Raw genomic sequence first — 23,764 nt, forward strand, 5'->3', positions numbered from 1 at the left:
ATGCTGCCTGGCCTGCTGTGTTGCTCCAGCTCCACACTGTGTTATCTCTGACTCCAGCATCGGCAGTTCTTACTATCTCTGACCAGGTTGAAGCAGTTTTGTTTTTCAAGCAAAGAATGAGGGCTGACTTAATAGAGGTCTTTAAAATTATGGGCATGCTGGGGGACAGTTCAAAAGTAGGGGCTAAACATTTGGCTGCGAGTAAAGAATTCAGGAGAAACATATTTACCCAAAGTGATTAGAAAAGCCAAATTAACGGCAAATGGAATAAGTGAAGCGAATAACACAAAGATGTTCAAAGGGAAGCTAGATGAGTACATGAGGGAAAAGGAATTGATAGATATCTTCATATCGGTTCTGAGTGATGTTGTAGTGTTAATATCACTGGAGCCAAAATAGAAATTGCTGGAGAAACTCAGCGGGCCTGGTACCATCTGTGGAGAGAAAGCAGAGTTAACGTTTTGAGTCCAGTGATCCTTCTTAAGAACACCTGAATATCCAGAATATCAGTACACTGGTCTAGCACCCTGGTATCATGTGTTCAGTCCCACTATGGTAGCTGGTGGAATTTAAATTCAATTAAATAAAATCTGGAATTAAAAATGTAGTCCCAAAGATGACCATGATCTCTATTATCCATTGGTGTAAATAAAAACTTGGCTCACAAATGTACTTTCGGGGCCACCCCTACCTGGTCTGGCTGACATGTGAAGCCTGATCCACAACTGATTTTGATTTGATTTATTACTGTCCTGTGTACCGAGTACAGTGAAAAGTGTTGTCTTATGTGCTTTACGGGCAACTTGTATTATACAAGTGCATCATGGTAACAGAACAGAGCGCAGGATACAATGTTACAGCTGCTGAGAGGGTGCAGAGAGAGAGATCAACATTAACATTAAAGAGGTCCATTCAAAAGCCTGATAACAGCAGGGATGTGGTTGACTGTTAACTGTCCTCCGAAATGGCTTAGGAAGCCATTCAGAACAATTTATTGCCTTGCCCACATCTTGTGAAAGAATTTTTTAAAATAAGGTATTTTCTAATCAACCTGTTCAAAGAGGTAATAACACACCTCTGGAACATATGGGACATGAATCCAAGGTTTCTTGGCTCAAAGGTAGGAACATGAACCCTGTGCCATTAGAGCCCCTGAAGTACAGCAGAAAGAAGCTCAAGTTATGTCAAACACCTGGCATAGATTAGTTGGATGGAATGGCGTGCTTCTGTGCTGTAAATTCACTGTTTTAATTTTGGACTAATTCAGTTCTCAGGACTGTTGCCTCTTATGATGACCTGTTTATTATTGGCTACAAGGAAACTAATAGGACAGTGGTTTGAAATTTTATATGTTGCCTAGGTACCTTGAGATGTGTATGTGCAGATCATAAGGACTAAAAGCTTTGGACGACACGGCCCTAGAGTTTGTGGACCACATGACCCAGGATCAAGCAGAGCTCGAACATCAGAGATCCCATTCATGCCAGATATTTTTGGTCTTGTTTTGCTGTTAGGCTAATAAAGAAGCATTGTGTTCATGAAGAAGTATTTAGCAAACCTGTTTTGGGGGAGAGAGATGAAACGCCTCCTTTTCGGCATATGGTATTGCTTTCAAGAGAGGTGGTAATGTGTTTAAATGCAATCTGCATCATCATTGTAAGTGTTTGCAAACAAACAAGTTACAGGTTTGCCAAAACAATTTTGCACGAAAATAGTATCCTTTTAAGAGCTGTAATATAGTTTCAGCAGAGACTTATTGGAGGAACAAACGACTTACAAGAACCATTGTAAGTGTGGCACAAAATATGTTATGAAGGAAACAAAGCTAGTTTGAGTACAATAACTAATGAACGACAGTCCAAGTTTGAGGAAACCGTGAGGCCTGTAGGAGTATGCCAGTGGTATGACAGAGATGTGCAGAGCCTCCAGAGAGCTTTCATAATTCAGAGCTTGTGAATAATGCTGTTTTGGTCCTGGAGAAATGCACACACAGTATCTGATTCTGCCAAAACTTTGGGCTAGTTAATGGAATTTGTGTGACAGATAACATAAAAGTCATTTTTCCTGTCACTTGCTTTTGTTCTCCTTCAAATGGATAGAGAAGGGTGGGGTGAAAAGAACAGTGCTCAGGTCTGTACTGTCAATCAGTACTACAGTGTTCAGTAACAATTGTTTGTTTTCCAGATTTTACTGCCATCTAACCCCCCCCCCCACCTCATAAAACTAAATAAATTTAATCCACTGTAAAGTTCCCAGTGTGTATTACATCTGCTGTTTTCTTATGAATACTACAGTAGGTTCATTTGTCAACCACTTTGAAAATAGAAGGGCAAGTGGATGCACCTTCCCAGCATTGAACCCAGTGTACTGCTTTACATTGTCAGCAAATTTGGATCGATTAATATAGATTGTAAATATATGAGGACCTTGAATTGATCGTTGTGGCACTGAACTGGTTACGGCCTGCTACCTTTCAAATGCCCACTGTACTTCCTGTCTGTTTACTAGTCCTCCATTTATGCTACACATGGCACCCATCTGCAAGAGCCCCTGTCCTTTGTTTTTACGTGGCACCTCATTGAATATCTTTTGGAAATTCAAGGATATTGCATCTACTGGCTCCCCATTATCTAGCCTTCTAGTTACATCTTCAAAAAAAATTAATACATTTTTCAAGCATGCCTTGTTTTCATAAAGCCATTTAGATTCTGTTTGATCATTCTATGATTTTTAAGGGCATTTATAAAGGCTTTTTTAATAATAAATATCATTTTTCTGACACCTGATGCTCGGTCCCTGATTCTTTTTTACTTCCTTCTTTCTTGATTTGCAGTGTTACATTTGCTAACTTCAAATCTGCTGGGACTGGTTCAGTAAAGTGATTTTAGAAAATCCAGCACATCCATTATTTCTGCAGCAGTGCCCTTTCGAACCCCAGATTGTAAGCCATTACATTCTGATTTGTTGGCTATTAGCCCCTTAAGTTTCTCTGATAGTTTTTGCCTGCAAATAGTAATTATTTTAAGTTCCTCGTTCTTAATGGCCTCTATTTCTGGTATATAAATTGTATCTTTTGCTTTGATGACAGACTCAAAATATTTCTTCAGTGCCCTCTGCTATTTCTTCATTTCATGTGCCAATGGCTCCTGTCTCTAAAGGGCCATGGTTTCCTTTAGCTACTCCTTTTTTTCATAGACCATTAAAAACTCATACAATCCTCTTATACATTCCTGACCACTGTGATTCCAATTTTCCCTTTTTCATCAACTTCTTGTTGCATAGGAGAGATGACTGAAGCTCTGTATCTAAACAGTGCTGATGTGAACTTATTTTGCTCTTGCTGCAGGGAAGCAAACAGGGCAAACAACTTCACAAGGAATGCAGGGTTCCCCACTTGTAGACTGCACGCCCATGGCTTTGTAGATGCCTGATATTAATTCTGAGATACATGGCAAACACTGGGGATTCCACTCCTCCAGTGTCTAGCTCGATGATGCTGAAATGGTCGCATCTTGCAGACCGATGCTTACTATACTGACAACAGTCAGGATGGTTTTGTTCTGCTGTACCGTCAGCATTTGAGCCTCCTCAACAAACAAGAGGGTGGTTACTGGAAGAAAAGAGCTATCACCCCCACCATTTGACTGATGGCACTGTTATGGAACTCACATGTGCGCATATAACAAAAGGAATGCTATCACAACAAAATGTGATTGAACAATCCTTTTGCATTATTTGACAATGCTTTTGCTGTTTGCACTACTGAGCTGTTCCTACCAAAGGGCATGACAAACCTTGTAGTGGTCTGCTGCACGCTGCACAACTTAGCCAGCAAAAATTCAGTGTGAACTGAGGAGTGGCAGGGGGAAGGAGGAGGAGCAGGAAGGAGACAACAGAATCATTGTCTCGGAATGGAGCGACACGGTGCTGAGTGGTTAGCACTGCTGCCTCACAGCGCCAGATACCCGGTTCGATTCCACCCTCGGGCAACTGTCTGTGTGGAGTTTGCACATTCTCCCTGTGTCTGCGTGGGTTTCCTCCCACAGTCCAAACATGTGCAGGTTAGGGTGGATTGGCCACGCTAAATTGCCCATAATGTCAAGGGATGTGTAGGCTAGGTGAATTAGCCACAGGAAATACAGGGATGGGGTGGGTCTGGGTGGGATGCTGTTTGGAAGGTCAGTGTGGATTTGATGGGCTGAATGGCCTGCTTCCACACTATGGGGATTCCATGATTCTTTTTCTGGCTGGGCTGTCCCTCAACTTTCAATTGAAAAATCAGTAAATGCAACCCCAAATTACCATTAAACATCAGCCCCATACTGAAGCTTCCTTCTGGATAATACTCCTTGGCCATAATGTGAAGATAAAAGCTCTCACAAGGAAATATCCCAAATCAGCTTTGTAAATTAAATCTAATGTTCGATATACAAGTCAAATAATCACCACTCATTTTTCCTTAGCCAGTGTTTTCCATGTGTCCTTTCTATCTGCGTGCTCCTTCACATTTCTACAATGTGGCCTTCTCTATGTTGGAAGCAAGTAATAGATATCTGCATGCAAGAAACTAACACAGTTTCTTTGTCAGTTTAACTTCAAAGAAGAAAAAAATGCTAAGGACCTGTTTCCCTCCATTCACAACTTCTAGCAAAAGAAACACTGGTCTTGAGTATAAATAAAGTAACGCCATCCAATAAGCTTTATACTTTTTATTTTGCTAAACAACCAAACTGCAGAAAATTTTGCATCTGAGAATGAGTTTGTAAATTTGACAGTCAGTCCACAAAGGAGTTGTGTGAGCTGGTCTGTCGGGCAGGGATGGGTAAGGAAAAGGAAGTTGAGGGGCAAGGATGGCTGCAGTAATTAAAAACACACAATTTTCATAAATTTTAATGGCCAAGTAGTGAATGGAATTTAACATTTAGTTGAAAATCTTAAGAATATAGAATTTACACTGTCTAAAGATGACTATTTTGGAGTAACTTAGTGCAGCTTTACCTAAATACTGACTCTGCTGAAAAGAATTCTGGTGTTAAATCGACATTCTGTAGAGTATGGTTGGAATATGGAGCTATTGCTGACTCACGGCCTGCTGGAGATTTCCCTCCTTCCACACCAGTGAAAATAAAAGTTTTATCTCCCTTCCATGCGACTGTAGAGGAGGCCGGGGAGTATGGGGGCTGGGGGGTGTTAATGACTATGTGTAAAGAGCCCAAATCCGTGGTTAATTTTCCACGCCCACCTGAATTCTATCCCTCAGGACTGCCTTGGTGAAAGGATGCCTCAGGAGGTTTCCGTTGCAGGTTTGATGGTCACATTTTGCAGAAGAGTGCCCTGCAGCAGCCTCTTCCCCTCTTTGTCAGCCCCATATTCTTGGAGGATCTTTCTCTTCATTTGCACTTGAGTTCCACCCATGAGCCAGAATCCACCAGTTGCCCCCATTTATACTAACTAAAGCAACCCAGGCTGAGACAGGTATCAGGGGACTGACAGAAGCCCCAAAACCAACAAAACTCAACTTTGACAAAAATCTGACACTTCTGTCACATCCATTACAAAGTGGCCCTGGTTGAATAATCATTTGTGACAGGAAACTAACTTCAATAAACAAAATTCAACAAAATTGAAATGCTTCCCTGTTCCTCGGGATTTTGCAACAATTTGAGTTCAACTGTATATGATCACAAGTTTGTATTGTATCGAATCACATTATTCTTAATGAGTCGTGAAAAGTCTTAATAATTAAGTTTTTTTTTATGTTCCTCTTAAAGCTTCAAGAAACTGTAAAGAGGAAGCTTGAAGGAGCACGTTCCCCGTTAAATGGTGACCTGCAAAATGGAGTTTCTGATAGCAGCTTCTCTCCAAGTAGCAAACGAGTCCGAAAAGAGGGACTTGGGTTAGACCACAGCAACACCCTGTCAAGTAAGATCCCTGTGCCTTCAGTCTCTCCTCTGCATCAACTTGACATAAAGTCATCATTGCCAATACCAACCAGCGGAAATAATTCGACAGGCTTTGATGACATAAGCAAAGAGAACAGACATGCCAGAGTGAACCTGCAGGCTAATGGCACCAGAGACGAAGACGACTTCAACCTAATATTAACCAAGGAGCTTAAACAAGAGCCAATTGATGATCCAGGTTGCATGGACTCATCAGATGCTTCCCTTCTCCACCAGAACAAACTGTTCTCCGATATCAATCTTAATGAGCAAGAATGGCAGGAATTAATTGATGAACTAACAAGCACAGTTCCGGAAGATGATATGCATGATCTGTTTAATGAGGATTTTGATGAAAAGAAAGAGATGGAGGTTATCAGACCCACATCACAGACCCCAATCCCACCAGAAAACACAAATATAAAGAGTGAGATGTGCCAATCTCCTTTTAATCAGATGTCGATGGGATCTCCACAAGTTAGGCCATCTTCATCCGGCCCTCCATTTTCTAATGTCTCTACAGTCTCCAGTGTGTCCTCTGTGTCAAGTATTTCATCCCTTTCTGCTTCCGCCACTTCACCAGTAACGTCTGTGAGCCAACCCCAGCAGCAAACCCCAAATCAAAGTCAAGCACATGCAAGGTCTGGAAATGGCTTTTTGTTAACTACATCTTCTGGGTCAGGATCAGGACAGGGTCCAGGGCCAGGATCTGGGCCAGGAACTCTACCGTCAAGTGGTTCTGATCTTTCTCGAGCTGAGCAGTTAAAACAAATGGCAGCTCAGCAGCAGCAAAGAGCGATGCTGTTACAACAAAAACAGCAGCACGCACAACCACACCAGCAGAATCCGACACCCAGCTGGTCACCTGCAGCTCCACCACACAGCCCTTTCGGAGGCCCCTTTAATCCAGACAAGCCAAATAGCCCGATGATGTACCCACAGGCCTTTAATAACCAAAAGCCTATGGTGCCTACTATGACAAACAACCCTCAGAAGGCCATGAATAACTACCTCTCACAAAACCCCATGAACATAATGAATCAACAGCCAAATACGATAGGGCAGACCTCTGTGAACAAACAGCCTATGCTTTCATATGCTAACACTAAGCCACTGTCTCATTATAACATTGAGCCTGTGGGCCAGAGAATGACCCCACCAATGGCTAATCAGAACAAAGCTCCCATGATGCCCTACTTGCCACAACAGCAGCCACATGTTCAATCTCAGGCTTCTCATATTAGCGAGGAGCAGAAGCGTTTGCTGTTAATGAAGCAGAAAGGACTACTGCCCCAGACAATACCTTATGGAACGCTGCCAAGCCATGGTCCGGTAAGTGAGAAGAGAAAATTGATTTTTAATGTTGGCAGGGTGGGCACTTTTACAGCCTGATGATTTCTCTAATTCTAATTCTTTCAAATTGATGTGGTGTAAATTTGATAATTTGTTTATGTCCAATATTTGAATTGGTCTTATATTAGACAATGTGCATATTTCTTGTAAGATTCATTGATTCCAACTTCAGGAGTCCTGAGGAAAACTCAGCGAAACTGAGTAATTCCTTGCTTCAGGCTTTGCTTTGGAGGCATTTTATATATGTTGTGCAAAATAAGTAAATATGCTGAGAATGATTTGCCTTTACAAACTCACAAAGAAGTATAACCAGGGAACAGCGTATGATTAAACATCTACAGCAAAATGTAGACCTCAGTTTGAGGTCTGATATATTCACTTGTGTCCATATTCTGTTATTTATTCTCCAGGCTGTGGTGGACTGTTTAATCATGCTCATATGGTGATGTTTGTTCAGTAATCGTACTTCTATTTGTTCAGGTGTAAAAGCTTCTTCGAGTTTTCTGATCACTTCTATCACAATTACAAGACTCTTCTTGTAAAGGTGTTAACACTGAGGAAGCGTGATGGCCAAGTCTGATGCTCATTATTTGCAATGTCACAATATCCTTGATATAACAATCAGGATTGCAGGTCTGAAATCTGTTGTGAGTTTGTTCATTACTTTTCAAATACTACATGTTTTGAGTAGCTAATAGCTGTGTAATTTTGCAGGATAAGTAATAACACAGCATCATCAAATTCATATTGTTGGCTGCAATGGTACTTCATGTCTTTATTAGCTGTAGAATCACACTTTACATTACTAAGACCACTGATACCTACAGGTCCATTTATCCATTGTGTCTGTGTGCCAGCTCTTTGCCAAAACACATCAAAATGAACCCCACTGTCCCACTCTCTCCCTGTTGCACTGTATCCTCTGCTTCTAATATTGATTTCTTAGGAGGCCCATTGGTCTTTAGATTTCACTCTCTGAAGACTGGAAATAAACATATATGGGATTGCAAAGTTGTAGATGAAATGCATAAAAATCTCAAATGAGTGACAAAGGTAAACCCACATTCTTGAATGGGATTCATTGTCTGTTGCAAGATTGTTAGCTGAATATGACCGAGGTACTTTGAAATTTGCAGATAAACCCAGGAATAAAAGAAAACAAGAGAAATTAAAAAGTGTAAGAATAGCTCAGTTTGCATTTCTTACAGTAGCCACAGTATTTCCCACATCCACGGTTGCACTGCTTCTCGGGCATAAATAGATGAAACACAGGTATTTGAGTGGAGATGCCTCCCACTGGGTCTTCTCCCACATCTATTTCCGTTATGATGATCTTCCAACACTTTCACTAAGGAACAGAAATTTCTTCCCCTAGATATCTGTATATGTAGCAACCAAAACAAGGAGAAACAACGGAGTGACATTTTTCTATATTGTGGTATTAACAACACACAGAGTGTTAGTATGCAGCAAGTCTCCAACAAAAGGTGCCAAACAGTGGAATTGATCACATTGGGGAATATCAGATGGAGTGCAGGAGGGAAAAGAGATAGCAGGCAGGATGGCAATTAATTTACACCAATATGAAAGTGTTAGTGTGAGATGTTGTCATGTATTCGCGGCTTGTAAGAAGGAGGTAGTGTTAAGCAACGAATAGGGTCAAAGTTCTCAACAGCATGCATTCTCCAGCCATTCCCCCCACTTGGCTCTCCAGTGAATGTGCATGGAATCTCAGCAGAAACTCACTCAAAAACCATTGAGTTGGATCAGCACTGAATCAGTAGTTTTTTTGAGTAAACAACACCTTCTGTCAGAACCTGGACCAATACTGTATTTTCAAACCTATATGACTTTCGTGGGCTACATTTGTTTCCTGGAATACCTGAAGTTCTGTGAAATTTATGTGACCTTAAAATCAACCTCCAAAAAACTTTGTAAAATCCTGAAATTCCTGGGACAGCATTACCATAAACGTCCTGGGGGGGGTGTTACCATTGATGAGAAATTTTAACCACATTTCCTGAACCCCCAAAGCCTGTCCACCATCTACAAGATACAAGTCAGGTGTGTGATGGAATACTCTCCACTTATGGATCCTGCTCAGACTGTGGGCTCGACTGGACTGGAATTAGGACCAATGTGTCATGAACATAGTTTGCACAGGCGTGTTGTACCACTGTAGGTAGCACATATATTTCAATATAATGGGATATGAGGCTAGTGTGGACAATTTTGACCAGGCCAGCATTTTTTGCGCATCCCTAATTGCCCTGAGAAAGTAGTAGTGAACTTCTTCAACTTTTCCAGTCTAAGTGGTCTAGATGGGATCTCCAGAATTTTGAACCGGCGACAGTGAAGGATATGGCTCTACGTCAGGGTAGGGTATGGCTTGGAGGGGAATTTGCAGATGGTGGTGCACTCATGCATCTACTTCCCCACCCCTTCCCTTTTGCTTTACCCTTTCACTGGATATGGGCAGTACTGGCAAGGTCAGTATTGAATTGTTTCCTTGGCCATAGGGGAGGTGATGGCGTGGTGATATTATCGCTGGATTGTTAATCCAGAGACCCAGATAACGTTCTGGGGACCCGGGTTCGAATCCTGCCACAGCAGATGGTGGAATTTGAATTCAATAAATATCTGGAATTAAGAATCTAATAATGACCATGAATCCATTGTCAAATGTTGGAAAAACCCATCTGGTTCACTAATGTCCTTTGGAGAAGGAAACTGCCATCCTTACCTGGTCTGGTCTACATGTGACTCCAGACCCACAGCAATGTCATTGACTCTTAACTGCCCTCTGGGCAATTAGGAATGGGCAATAAATGCTGCCTAGCCAGCAATGCCCTCATCGTGTGAATGAATTAAAAAAAAAAATCTTGAGCAGGCATTTAAGACTCAATCACATTGCTGTGGGTCTGGAATCACATGCAGGTCAGACGAGATAAATACAACTGATTTCCATAATCTAAAGGGTATTAGTAAACTAGATGGATATTTTTTGACATATCGACCATGGTTTCATGGTCACTGTCAGACCAAATTTTAATTCCATATTTCTCAACTTAATTGAAATTTCATTATTTGCCCTGGTTGAGATTTGAACCCACATCCCTAAAGCATTTGACCTAGCCTCTGGATTACTTACTAGCTTCGCGATATTATGACTTATGCCACATGGATGGTTCCAAGCTGCTCAAGCACTCTCGGGTTCTAACAAAATAGCGGAGAGTACTCCGTCGCATTCCTTATTTGTACCTTGTAGATAGTTGGAAGCTTTGGGGACTCAGGAAATGTGGTAAGGTTTCTGATTTATGATAACTCCTCCAAGATGTCGATGATAATGTGGTTAACTGTCAAGGGGACGTGCTCAGATTCTCTCTTGTTGGAGCCAGTCATTTCCCAATAGTTGTGTGACCAATTGAATTTTACTCCCAATTCTGAGCCAACCCAGAATGTTGCCCAGATCTTGCAGCATGAAGGCTTCGTTATCTGAGGAGTTGTGAATACAACTGAACACAATCACCAGCAAGCATCCCTCTTTGAAAGGAAAGGCATTGATGAAGCAGCTGAAAATGCTGGAAGGTCATTTCTCCAAGGAGGTCCTGCAATTATATCTTGCGACTGGGATAATACATTTCTAACAATCACAGATATCTTCCTTTCCCTTTGTGTTGGGTGTGTTTCCAATCACTCCTGAGAGTGAGGAATGCAGGAACAGCATGTGAATGCAGGAATGCAGTGAGGCATTCCAGGAACAATCCTAGTATTCCTGCTCCAGAACAATGAAATTTAAATCATTCTTAAAGAAAATCTTATTCTCTATGGAATAATCCTGAGGGTTCATCTCAATCTAATTTCAGCAAGGAGACCTGAAGCAGATATTACATATTTCATTTAAATATCTAATGAGTTCAGCCCAGCTGCGCCTTGGAGGATTTTCAGATGTACTTTGCCCATGGAATCTGGCTCCCCAAATTAAAATTGCTTCTCAACAAAGTTCAATTTCTATACACATGTTCCTGAATAGCTTGCCAAAATTTTTTTTTTAGGTTACATTACTTTTCGCAATATCTGCTTATAGTGATATCCTGTTCTAATGCTGCAGTAATATCCTGTGTCCCTTAACTACCAACTCCATCCTGCTCCCTGGTGACTAAGTCAGACTGTTTTATTCAAGGCCTAGGTGTGCTTTGGACACATTTCTAGTCTATCATCAACAGTTTGCACTTCTAGCGTCACCCATCTCTATCACTGACCCAATGCTGAAACTCTCATTTATACCTTTGCAACCCAAAAACCTAACTACTCCACTGTTTTGCTTGTTGACCCCATTTTTTTCATTTTCCACAAACATGAACTTGTCCAAACTTTTGCTGTTTATATCCTAACTCACCACAGGTCCTATTCATGCATTAGTCCTCTAATTGCTGACCTCCCTCTGCTCTCAAACTATTAAAACCTTGATTTTCAATTTCTCCATCATGTTTGCAATTCCTTTGCCTCTCCACTAGTACAAGCATTGAAGATCTCTATTGCTTCTCAAATTCTGGCCTCTTGCACGGGGAGGCCCAGTGGCTCAATGGGTCACAGCGCAGGGACCCGGGTTAAGTTCTAGCCTTGGTTGACTGTGTGGTGTTTGCCCATTCTCCTTGAGTGGCTGCGTGGGTTACCTCTGGGTGCTGTGGTTTCCTCTCACAGTCCAAAGATGTGCAGGTTAGGTGGATTGGCCATAGTGTCCAGGCATGTGCGGGCTGGGTGAATTAGCCATGGTAAATGCGGGCTTACAGGGATAGGGTAGGGGGTTGGATCTGGGTGGGATGCTCTTTGAAAGGTTGATGTTGACTCGACATGCTGAATGGCCTGCACGCCCACCGTAGGGATTCTATGATTTTATGCACCTCTGTAATCTTAATCACGCCACTGATGGTGGTATCTTCAGCCTTCTGCCTCCTAGGCACTAGAATTCTCAGTCTCAATATTTTCACCTGTCTCTCCTATTTGAAATTGCTCCTTAAAGCCTACCTCATTGACACACCTCTTCAAATATCTCCTTATATTTCTCTTTTGATAACACTCGTATGAACACCTTGGGATGTTTTGCACCTTTAAAACTATTGTAAAAATGCAAATGTTAATGTCTGCATGGTATCCTGTAGTCTGTGGTAATATCCTGTTGTTCATTTATACATGTACACCCTACCCGAAGCTGCATTGTCTGGTGATGCTTCATCCTGAACTGTTTCCTTGGCAGTTTTTGCCATTGGTGTTTTACCTTTGCCGTTCACTTTCTGGGCAGGGCAAGGAGGATGATCCTAAGGCTACCTCAGCTGAAGTAGGAATTGAGCAGCCTGCGCTGTTAATGTTATTCTGAACCACACGCTAGCCTTTAACCAACTGACTCCCACCTGATGTTGCCTGTTGTACTAATCTATATTAAGCCCTACAGTAATGTTTTATATCAATAGCTGTGATAATGCCCAATGTTAATGTCAGCAGAAATCCCCCATGTTAATGTCTGCTGTAATATTGTGTGTTGCTTTTATAGCAATACTGTGTAATACTCAATGCTAATCTTTGGAGTAATGTCCTGTGATTGTGGCTGTAGTAATATCCCATGCTAATATCCAGAGCTATGTCCTACGATAATGGTAGCAGTAATACCCTATATAATGCCAGTAGCAATATACTATGCTAATTGCAGAAGTAATAACCAAACCCTTTGATGCTCTATAATGCCCTGTGTTTATGCCTGCGGCAGATATCCAATTTCCTTTTGAAAGCTACAGTTGAATTTGCTTTCACTCTCTTTCTAGACGGAGTATTTGAGATCATAACTCATTGCTTAATTGGAAAAAAATCATTTTTCTGACCACAGTTTATTTTTGCCACCTGCCTTGAATCTGCATTCTCTGGTTATTGACAACTGCTTCTTCCATAAATTGCCCCTATCACAAATCCAATCTGACCAAAGCTGAATGGATTGATAAAAGGAACCAGTTCCATTTTGCACAAGGAGTATTCTGGAAGAGCTGAAACAGATAACCTGAACAATAAAAGATATCTGGAGGGAGTTACAATTGGGAATTAATCCATGCACACAGGACGATTGCAGGCCACCAGAGTGATGTTATCACCTTGATGTTAGATCGAATTTCTGTATTGTAAGTTCTGTTTTAATAATGCACATTAGTCCTACAATAAACAATGAGGAGCAACATAGTCCTGATGCCAGTGGACAAGAGTACATGAGCAACAGGGACCTTCCAGAATGGATTCTGGCCACTAGCATAAATTCATCAGGATTTGAGTTTATATGGAATCATCATGGGGGGAGGTGGGAATAAAGTTGTGGCAGGGAACTCCAGGGTTTCTTTGCATCTCCCAGAGCAGGACTTTTGTTCATTCCAACTCACAGGAATATTGTGCAGAGAAAAATAAGCCCACATTCTCAGCACTGTTACCAGTCTCACTGAAAACTAGTTGAACTGGCTCTGGGATCTTTGGGAAGTGATCTTTTGAATTTCACTGAGACCCTTACCCGACAAGCTGGTGCTGCACTGCTAGCATTTGGGGATCCAGCTTTGACAAGCAGAGAGAATCGGGGCTTTCTTACTGGTAAATAAAAAATATTTGCTGGAAAAGAAAGAGGGCTGTGATTTGCTTCTGAGAAAATCCACCTTGACTTCACTTGTCCATCAGCCTCACTATTGAGCATTATGATAAACTCTGCCATATCTGGCTTTGATACTAGCAATAATTGAGTCAATTATTTGAATTTATTTCAGACAGCTCCACCACAAAGATTGAGGCTATTTGCTACCCAGTCAAAACTATCAGGCTACAGAGTTTACCTGTACTTAGGTATATTCTGTCTGTAGACCCTCTCTAAGTCTCCAGTACTCTTTCTCCAGTGCCCAGTCATCATCTGAATCTTGCCATTGTCCAGCAGAGGAACATCACATACAGGCAAACAATCAGACAAGTCCAGCCATGAGCTTGTATTGATAACCAACCAAAGGGAACACAAAGGGAAGGAACACAGGCTCCAGTTCTCACCCACGATGTGACCCACATGCTGGCATGTTGACCTTGACAGTCCCTGATGGTCTTCTGCACCCAGCTTATATCTACTGGAACTGGATACCAATCAGTTCCTGTCTGCCTTTTGGAACCCAATGCAGCTGAGGTCTGTCCTCCATCCAGAAAGCTTCCTCCAACTCAGTATCCTCCTCCTTCTCCTCAGGCAATTGCTCCCATTCTCCTGGCTCCTCAGCATTTATTACATTGCCTCATTGTCCTCTCCAAATGTTCAGAGTACGGTAGGAAGGAGTGGTACACTGTGTCCAGATTATACTGGAGGGCCCTCGAAGTGGAGCCGGACCTTGAGCAGCCCTATCATCTGCTCCATCACAGCCCTGGTCACAGCATTTACACCAACTTGGTGAAAGTACTGCATTGGCTGAATGACCAACACATTACGTTAGAAAAGGGAGTGCCTGCTATGCTCCAAACCCCCTTCACATCCCAGACTCATAGCAACTGTTCCACCTTAAATTGCCTTCATTATAGTCTCTTGTCATATTTACATGAATTATGATTTAATGATATTCCCCTTGTCCCACTGTGCCCTTGGAAGTTCTACAAACCATACGGTCAGCATTCACCTTCATTTATGTTACTGCTGCTAACTTCTTTATGCCTGAGTTGACAATGTTACTTCATTAGCACCAGTGGCACAGTGCAATCCACCTTTGACCCACATTTGAAGCCTAAGCATGTTCACTCCACATGAATTACATACGTGCTAAGAAATGTTTGCATATGGAATGTAGCTGGAGTTTGCCAATGTTTGCTTCTTGTACTAGGCCACTCAGTGTCCTGTGATCAAGTACATGTAGATCTCATTCTTTTGTCCATCAATGTGGTACTGACACTGACTCCATCCAGGCTACGCTGTCCCAGTCTTTTTTTTTATTGCACATCTACGGAAGGCTAAGTGAAGGCAGGGACTGCGGTTTGTGGTGGTCTCTGACAGCACTGGACCCACTTGGTTGCCAAGTACAAACTCCCCATCTCCACGCCATTCTTTTACCTTATACTACCCCAAATGGGCCATTTACAACCAACCACCCCAATATGGTGAACCACTACATTGAACTTTGCCTGCAACAATCTTTTCTGCCCCCTGAATGCCAACATTACACCTTAACGATGCCCATCTTGCTCCTCAATGCTCCTCCCGTGAAGACGTTGGTGGTAGTCACTGCCACTTTTACACCTTCCTGTAGCCTACCAAGCCTTCTGGAGCTGTTCTGCTTACCCTCCTCCCCCCAGTCCTTGGATATCTCCCATCACTACCCTTGTTCCCACTTGCACAGATGCCTTCACGTTCCATCTCCCCCCAGCTTTGATTTCCCTTCCCTTTTGGCAGTGACCAGCCTGTTGCCCCAACAACGTCCCCAGTACATTTTTCTGAACAATGGACAGACAAGCAGCTGGGACCTGTGACTGATAGGAACTAGCAGCTCCAAGATCTGAATGTCTTTGCAGCTCCCTGACTGACTGCTTTCCCTGCTGCTGGTCTACAGGGTGAACTACTGCCCAATCCCGGGACTAGAGTCAGTCAGATGCCCTGACACTGAACATACTGAGCTAAAGATTGACTCTGGCCCAGCTCCTAGCCTGTGAATACATCGTGTCAATGACTGACTGTAGTTAAACTCCCTGATTGACACAGCACCCCCCCCCCCCCCCCCCTTAGCCCCACCCAGCCTCCGGAATGGCCATTTAGCGGAATAACCATGATGTGTGTTTGCCGCATAGGCAGATAGCAGATGCTGTAGATTAGATTCGCTTTTTGGTGCACCATACAGCAGATGCCTCCCACCCCCATGGGCAGATTCCTACTGACAAACAGCCTGTCCGTGTGTATGTGCGAAACATCAGTGCTGACAGCCTCTGGCTGAAACATCAGCATGCTGACATACAAGGCAAGGTGAGGCATGGATACTGCGAGCATGCAGGTAGGCATTAAATGAGTGAGCATTAAAAGAGCAAGAAAACAGCCCTGAGATTCAGCCTGGTCCTATCCATGAGCGGGGTGCCTGTCCCTGTATGCTAACTGTCCCCACTGTAGCCTATCAATGTTGGTTGCCAATGTGTCCCAGAAATGCAGGTCCGCACTTCCTGAGCAACCTCCAGGTGGATGGGAATGGCGCCATAATGGTTATAATGGGTTGGAAAGTTCTGGATGCCAGTGTTCCTAGGGAAGGGGTGCTGCCACTGGTGCCCAAGCATCGTATCCCTGAGGTGCTGTTTGGTGCTGATCAACCTGGAGGCTCTTCACAGCCAGTGGCAAGCTGAAGTTGCCAGGTACCCGCTCTGATTTCCGTGCCAAGGTTCCTCCATGCCTAGCTTGTTTGGTACATTTGGTAAGACAGGAAGTTGAATGTTAATGAGATGAGATGTGCGGTTAAGAAGGCGTTTAACATGCTACTATCGCCGTTAATTTGTAACTCGCTGCTGGCTAATGAAAAATTCACCTCACTGCTCAGCTAAAGCATAAAAGATAGAGCAAGATGCTTCTGATGTCAAGGTAATCTTGCCTGTCTTCTTGTCTGATTCTGCCACAAATCTTACCATAGCCCATGTCATTCAGGGCCCCTGTAAGATTTCACCCATATATCTGCTGCCCTTGAGATTCCAGGTTTGAAAGGTGCTGTCAGAGGAGCCTGGGTGAGTTGTGGCTCTGCATCTTGTAAATAATACAAACTGTTACCACTGCGTGTCAGTGGGGAAGGGCATGAATGTTGAAAGTGGTTGGAGTTCCTTGCCCCGGATGGTATCGAGCTTCTTGAATGTTGTTGGAGCTCAACCTATCCAGAAAAGTGGATGGTTTTCAATATCTCACATAGTGTCTCAAACGATCAGCTCCAGCTCTCCATATCACCAGCAAAAATAAAGAACGATTGCGAGCACTTTAAAAAGCTAAGACATATTCTGTTGTGAACAGCAAATTATGTCTTAGTAAATTGTAATAATAATGTTATGATTGTTATCTGTATGTCCTGGATCTTGTCAAAGATATAGAGAGGGGACACAGTCCAAAAATAACTGATAAAAGAATTGAGTAAGTCATCCAGTAAAGAGAATCTCTATCTCCCTAATCTCATGGGCAGATCTGAAGGCATTTAAGCTCATGATAGAGTAGGGCAGGAGAGCTAATATAGCCTCCCCTCTCCTGAGATGTTTCCAAAATGAGCTGGGCTATCCTGGAAGGATGGGTAAGTCAGTCAGTAAAAGAGGACTGCTTCCTCACAAGTAACTTGTAAAAGAGCGACGTTATTCGAGTCCTTGGCATGACATATGGTACAGATCAACACACCAGGAGAGGGAAGCCAGCATAAGTATTTTGTGCTAAGGGAGCATAGGATCAGGAGCAGTCCATTTGATCCCGTGAGCCAGCTTCACCAATCAGTTAGATGTTTGTTGATCTGGACTTCAATTCTAGCTATCGGCCTTTGATACTTGTAGCTTACAAAAGACTGTCAATCTGTGTGCTAAGAATTGTTTTGGACCCACCATCCCTAATTTGTGGGGAACTGAGTTGCAAATTTCCAGTATGCTTTGCGTGAATCAATGCTTCCTAATTTTACTCCTAAATAGCCTAGGTCCACTTTAAAGATAAAAACAAAAAATCCAGGAAATATCAATTAGTCTGGTAGCATCAGTGGAATGAGAAACGGTTAGTTTTTCAGGTCAATGACCTTTCCCAGCTCTGATGAAAGATTATTGACCTGAGACATTAGCTCTGTATCTGTGTACTGGATTTTAGTGACTTTCATACCTGGACACCCAAATCACGCTGGACCTTTGCATTTCCTAAATATTCTGATTTGTCTTTCTGGGATCCAAACTGAGTGACCTCACACTTGTCCATATTGAATTCCATTTGCCATAATTTTTCCCCTTTAGTCTGCCTGTTACATTTTCTTGTTCACGTTGTTTTGCAATACTTTAGACTCAACATTGCTGGAGCTTCCTTGAATATATTTCTTGGATCTCTCCATTTGGCTGGTAGACTGATATCTTGTTACTTGGCATGTGACTACAGTGCAACAGTAAAATGTGGTACCTCAGAATACATATGTACATGACAATATGCTCCTTGCTCGTTGTATATTATATCATGTCATTGTCACTTTTCAGCTTTCTCCTCACATCCACACAATTTACTGTATCTTGGCATCATCTCCAAATATGGATATAGATGTTTCCATTCAAAATCTTTTATAAGAGTTGGGCGCCCTACACAGATCACTGAAAAACACCACTTCTGACATCTTGCTAATCAAAGCACACTCTCCTTATCCTGTCTCCCACTTGCCAATTAATTATCAACTTGTATCACAAGGTTACAGTTCCGCTTTTGCTGGTAATCTCTTGCGTGAAACTTTATTAAAAAAAAAGGAGGGCTTAGGATCTGCCTGAGGGTGTGGTGGAGGCAGATTCAATCACTGCTTCCAAAAGAGAATTGAATAATTTTCTGCACTGAGAAGAAATTTGTAGGGCTACAGGAAAAAGGTCGGGGCTGGGACAAAGTGAGCTGCATTTGCAGAAAGCTGATGTGGAAATGATGGGCCGAACGACCTCTTTCTGGATTTTAATTATCCTGTGATTCTATTGGGGAAGGACGTACATCTACAACATCCATAAATTACCTATCTGTAATGTCAATAGTGTGCCTTCTTAAAAAACTCAACTGGCTTTAGTCGAACTATATTCACAATCCATGTTGTTTCTGTATAATACTTGTCAGAATGATCAGTCTGTCTAACTCTGATCATGGATTCCGGAAATATTCCAGAAGAGGCTAAAATGATAGGCTTGTAGGTACTCAGTTTCTCCCTCCCTCCATCTCTCCCTCCCAAAGGACAATAATTCAATCACGAGATTCAGATCAGGCTCAGTGTCTGAAATCAGTGTTTCGCAATTCTTTCAGGACACGCCCCATCCTGGCCTCTCATGCCTCTCTGCGTTTATTGTTTAGTAAGGTCATGGTGTCCCTCTCACGCCAAATTCCTGCAAAAGAGAAAGGATGCTTGTTTTTCTTAAATTGCAACATTGACTGCACTTCAAAATCACACATTGACTATAAAAGTACTTACCCACATTCTGAGATTGTGCTTTTCTTTTCATTCTTCTCGATGCTGTTCTGTTAATGGAAATTCCTTACCTTTTCAACCATATTTATACCTACCAAAAATAAAATGACTGACCCAATTTCCTTGCATCCTGTGCTCAGATTAAATCTGGTTTACAGCATGCTTGTTGCCCTTCTTCTGTTTGTGTTTCTCTCAGAATTCAATTGTCCAGGAGCACGCAGGCATTCTCTTAGTGTCTGGTGTGAATGTGCCTGCTGTCTACTTTCTGGGTTCATGTGAGCACTTCAGGAGTTAGGCAGGGGACTGGTGCCAAATGATGAAGTGCCTTCACTTGCCCATTAGGCTGGCTTCTATTGCTCTTGAAAACCATGGGTTCCATTTTCAATCTGGTTTCAGGAACTCAAATGTCTGGATGCCAATCCTGTCTGTATTGTGCCATCTTTGACCAGGATGGGTTGCCAAAGAAGAAGAAGGGTTTTGTAATGAGAGGCCAGTAAAATGGACTTGGAGGAATCAGCGGCACTGGATACTGCATGGAGGCAGGAACTGGCTTGACATTGCAACCTGCTCAAAGGGAGGGGACAGCCATTACAGAGCTTGCAGAACGGAACAGGCAAGATGTCAGAGTGCCAGCAGCATCACACCTCATACAAACGATCAAAAGGCCAACAGGAAGTTGGTTGACCTGCTCTGTTTAGAGCTACCATATTTTCCCATTACTTATATTCATCAGTCATGTCACATTATGGCTTCCCACATTGCTCCTGACAGCGGAGCACTTCTGTACACCAGACTCTTCACGTTTCCTGGCCTCAACTTTGAACATTTCCTTCTGGTTCTCTGCAGACCGTGAAGAAGCAGTTTATTTGGAGGTAAGGGGCTTGTTGGCTCCATCCTATCCCTGCCCTTGCTTGGGAAAAACAAGCAGGAGCATCCAGAAGCATGGTTTTGAAAGCACACCAGCACCTGTGGGTATTTGAGAATCAAGCCCCTGCATTTAACTAAGTTTGAGGGCACTGCTTCATAATAAGTCCTAGATATCTGGTATTCCCTGTGTAATGCAACTGATAGATCCCGATTAAACCCCACACCCTGAGGTTTTGCAAAACGGTTATAGATAGTTTCATCCTCTAATTACGGTATTGTATTCTCTTCGCAAAATGATAAAATTCCCTTTGGTGCCTCAGTGGTCTGCTTGTAAGAGTCCACAATCCCTGATGAACATTTGATTTATTTGGGATAACTAATTTGAAGCTGTTAGTTGTTTATTCACATCATATGATTTTACAGCATTCAGAAGCTAGAGTCACTGTTTAGCTTAGCATTGTACCTTCCATTGAAAACCAGTCATGTTGCTTTACTCCATTAGGCTTCTTCACATACTGTAGCAGTTATAATTTTAACATCCGGTTGGACAGCCACTCTTGATATTAACAGCATTACTCATCACTCCTCATTTGCTCATGCAATATCGAGAGGTGTGGCACTGATCTGTTGGACTGCCCATGTCATGATTCCAGTTGAGATTTATCCCAGGGAGAATTTTAAAACCGGGTTCTTGAATGACACTAAATCTTTGGCTGCATTTGGGGCCCAGCAACATACAGAGAGAGCATCAGAAGCCCTCACGCCAGATTTCACATTGACATGTAAATAAGGGCAGATGATGCACTAGCTGGCTTGCTGCAGAGCCTAACGAGCACTAATAATAATGTCAGGATGTGGAATCAATCAAAATGACATGAGATGCAATGGATAGCGACTGGATGCTGAAGTAAGGTGATGCACAGGCTTCATATTTTAGCTTAGAGCTTTGCAATTCAGCTCAATAACTTGATCTCTTTCATTGTTGATATTCCTACTACTATTTTTTCTTCTGTTTCACCCACCGAAAGAAAAGAATGACAGTATTAAAGGCTTATGGATTTTATGTCTCCTGCTTGATTCTAGATAGTTTAAGTCCTATATTTCATGACTGTCTCTCCCTGGAAGGGAGGAAAAAGCAATTTCACTATCCTTTTTGATTAATTTATAGTAACTGTTTGCTTGACAGCACATTTTATTGGAGAGAGATAGCAGGAACTGCAGATGCTGGAGAATCTGAGATAACAAGGTGTAGAGCTGGATGAACTCAGCAGGCCAAGCAGCATCAGAGGAGCATTTTCTGAAGAAGGGTCTAGGCCCGAAACGTCAGCCTTCCCGCTCCTCTGATGCTGCTTGGCCTGCTGTGTTCATCCAGCTCTACACCTTGTTATAGCACATTTTATTGTCATTTTTTTGGAGGAAATCTGTTGCGAAAAATGAAACAGATGATTATTTCCACAGCGCTGGTCTATAAAACACCACTCCCAAATAAAGGAGCTCCACCTCCTTTCCCGATTACAACACAAGCAAACCTCAGGTTCATAGGCATTTCAGTTGATTCTTCATGTAACAACTTAACATCTCTCAATGTAGGGAAAACCATGTCATGGATTGCAGAGCTTACCTAGCAGCTCAGTCATTTGTATTCATGATGTCAGGTTTCTGCTGGTAAAAAAACAATTTTACTTTATGCAAAGAAGACTGAGGAATGCCTGCAAGATATTAAAGTATAACCCCAAGGAATCAGCAACTTTAGGGTCAATTCCACAGCTTTTCTGGGGGAGACCAACATCAACTAGAGTTCCCCGGACATGAACATCGGTGAGGCCAGGATCGGACAAGCCTTCAGGGATGTCTCCTGTGATCAAATAGCATGCTACCATTTTGACTGAGACTCGCTCGGTGAACCAAGTGCAGCACAAAAGCGAAAAGTATCGATTTATATGCCGTGTAGTGGGGAGGATTTTGAACATCTTACAATCTTGCCCTAGTTTCCTAGGTTTTGAAAGGTTGGAAGAAAGTGAAAGAAACTGGTTAAAGAGTTAAAGATTGACCCTGAATAACAGGAGACCAAGTTGAAATAAATGATAGGTGGTGAAGTAGTGACTGAGTGGTAAGAAAGCCAGAGAAATCTATGTATTCAATAAGGAAAAAGACAAAGACATTGGGCATGTTGGAGTTCTAATGGGTTCAAACTTTTACCCAGAATAGCTCGCAGGGAAACCAGATTTTTCTTTGCTGCTTAGTCTTTTTTGTGCTATTTTTCATTCTTTGCCTTCTTTGCAAACTCTACAGGGAATGTTCAGGGATTTCTTCACACTTTCTGCATTTTTTTGCTGTACTTTTATTCTATGGATTATTTCAATGTATGCAGGATTTCTTCTGGCCATTGGCATTTTAATTTCTATACATTTTTTTACTGGCATTTTTGCCCTATTTGATCTCTTTGCTATTTGCGTGTGTTCTTTTTCTCTGTTGGTTTGCCCTTCAATTTTTTCCATTGCTAGTCTTTCTTAGAAGGTATTGACTGTTCCTCAGGTTTGGTTTCAAAGCTGCACATAGGCTTCCACTAACATCCAGATGATCCATCCTTCGCGTGACCCTGGGTAGTGAATGACATTGGATAAATTATCGATGCTTCCCATCATCATTCAGGCTGAGATTAGCTTGTCCCAGTGTAAAACAGGGACTGAGCAAGGAACCTTTGGTGTTTATTCAACATTCCTATTGAGCTGTTTCTTTGGAAATGATTCCCTTTGCCACACTGGTGGAATTTTAATACCCCATCCCCAACCTGGGCACCATTTGCAAAGTGTCAGGGGACGGGGTAGCTGCCTGCTGTTAGGATATGAAAGGTGAGTAACCAACAATCTAAGTGAGCAGTAGCAGATTGGCACATTCGCACCTAAGGGTGTGTGTGTTGTCTATATTGTGTGTGTGTGTATAAGTGTTGTCTATTTTGTGTATGTGTGTTGTGTATATTGTGCACGTGTGTGTGTATAAGTATTGTCTATATTGTGTGCGCATGTGTATAAATGATGTCTATGTTGAGTGTGTGTTGTCTATATTGAGTGTGTGTTGTCTATATTGTGTGTGCGTGAATGTGTGTAAGTGTTGTCTATATTGAGTGTGCATAGTCTATGCTGTGAATGTGTGTTTTCTATATTGTTGAGTGCGTGGTGTGTGTGTGTGTCTACTGTATTGTGTGCATGTGTGTGCGTGTTGTCTATATTGTGTGCGGTGTGCGTGTTGTTTATATTGTGTGAGGTGTGCGTGTTGTCTATGTTGTGTGAGGTGTGCGTGTTGTCTATGTTGTGTGCAGTGTGCGTGTTGTCTATGTTGTGTGTGGTGTGTGTGTTGTCTATATTGTGTGTGTGGTATGTGTGAATAAGTGTTGTCTATATTGAGTGTGTGCTGTCTATGTTGTGTGTGTGT

General features: G+C 42.3%; 1 protein-coding gene across 3 annotated transcripts in view; it reads left to right on the plus strand.

The window, feature by feature from the left end:
* Window positions 1-23,764, plus strand: part of maml3 (mastermind-like transcriptional coactivator 3) — a 519,798-nt gene that overhangs the window by 310,553 nt on the left and 185,481 nt on the right. For all 3 annotated transcript variants that reach the window (XM_048620904.1, XM_048620778.1, XM_048620842.1), the window contains exon 2: window positions 5,772-7,274. In XM_048620904.1, the coding sequence (XP_048476861.1) occupies window positions 5,772-7,274 (1,503 nt within the window). The remainder of the gene's footprint in view (window positions 1-5,771; window positions 7,275-23,764) is intronic.

This window comes from Rhincodon typus, chromosome 1 (genome assembly GCF_021869965.1).
Source record: "Rhincodon typus isolate 14 chromosome 1, sRhiTyp1.1, whole genome shotgun sequence".
Taxonomy (NCBI): domain Eukaryota; kingdom Metazoa; phylum Chordata; class Chondrichthyes; order Orectolobiformes; family Rhincodontidae; genus Rhincodon; species Rhincodon typus.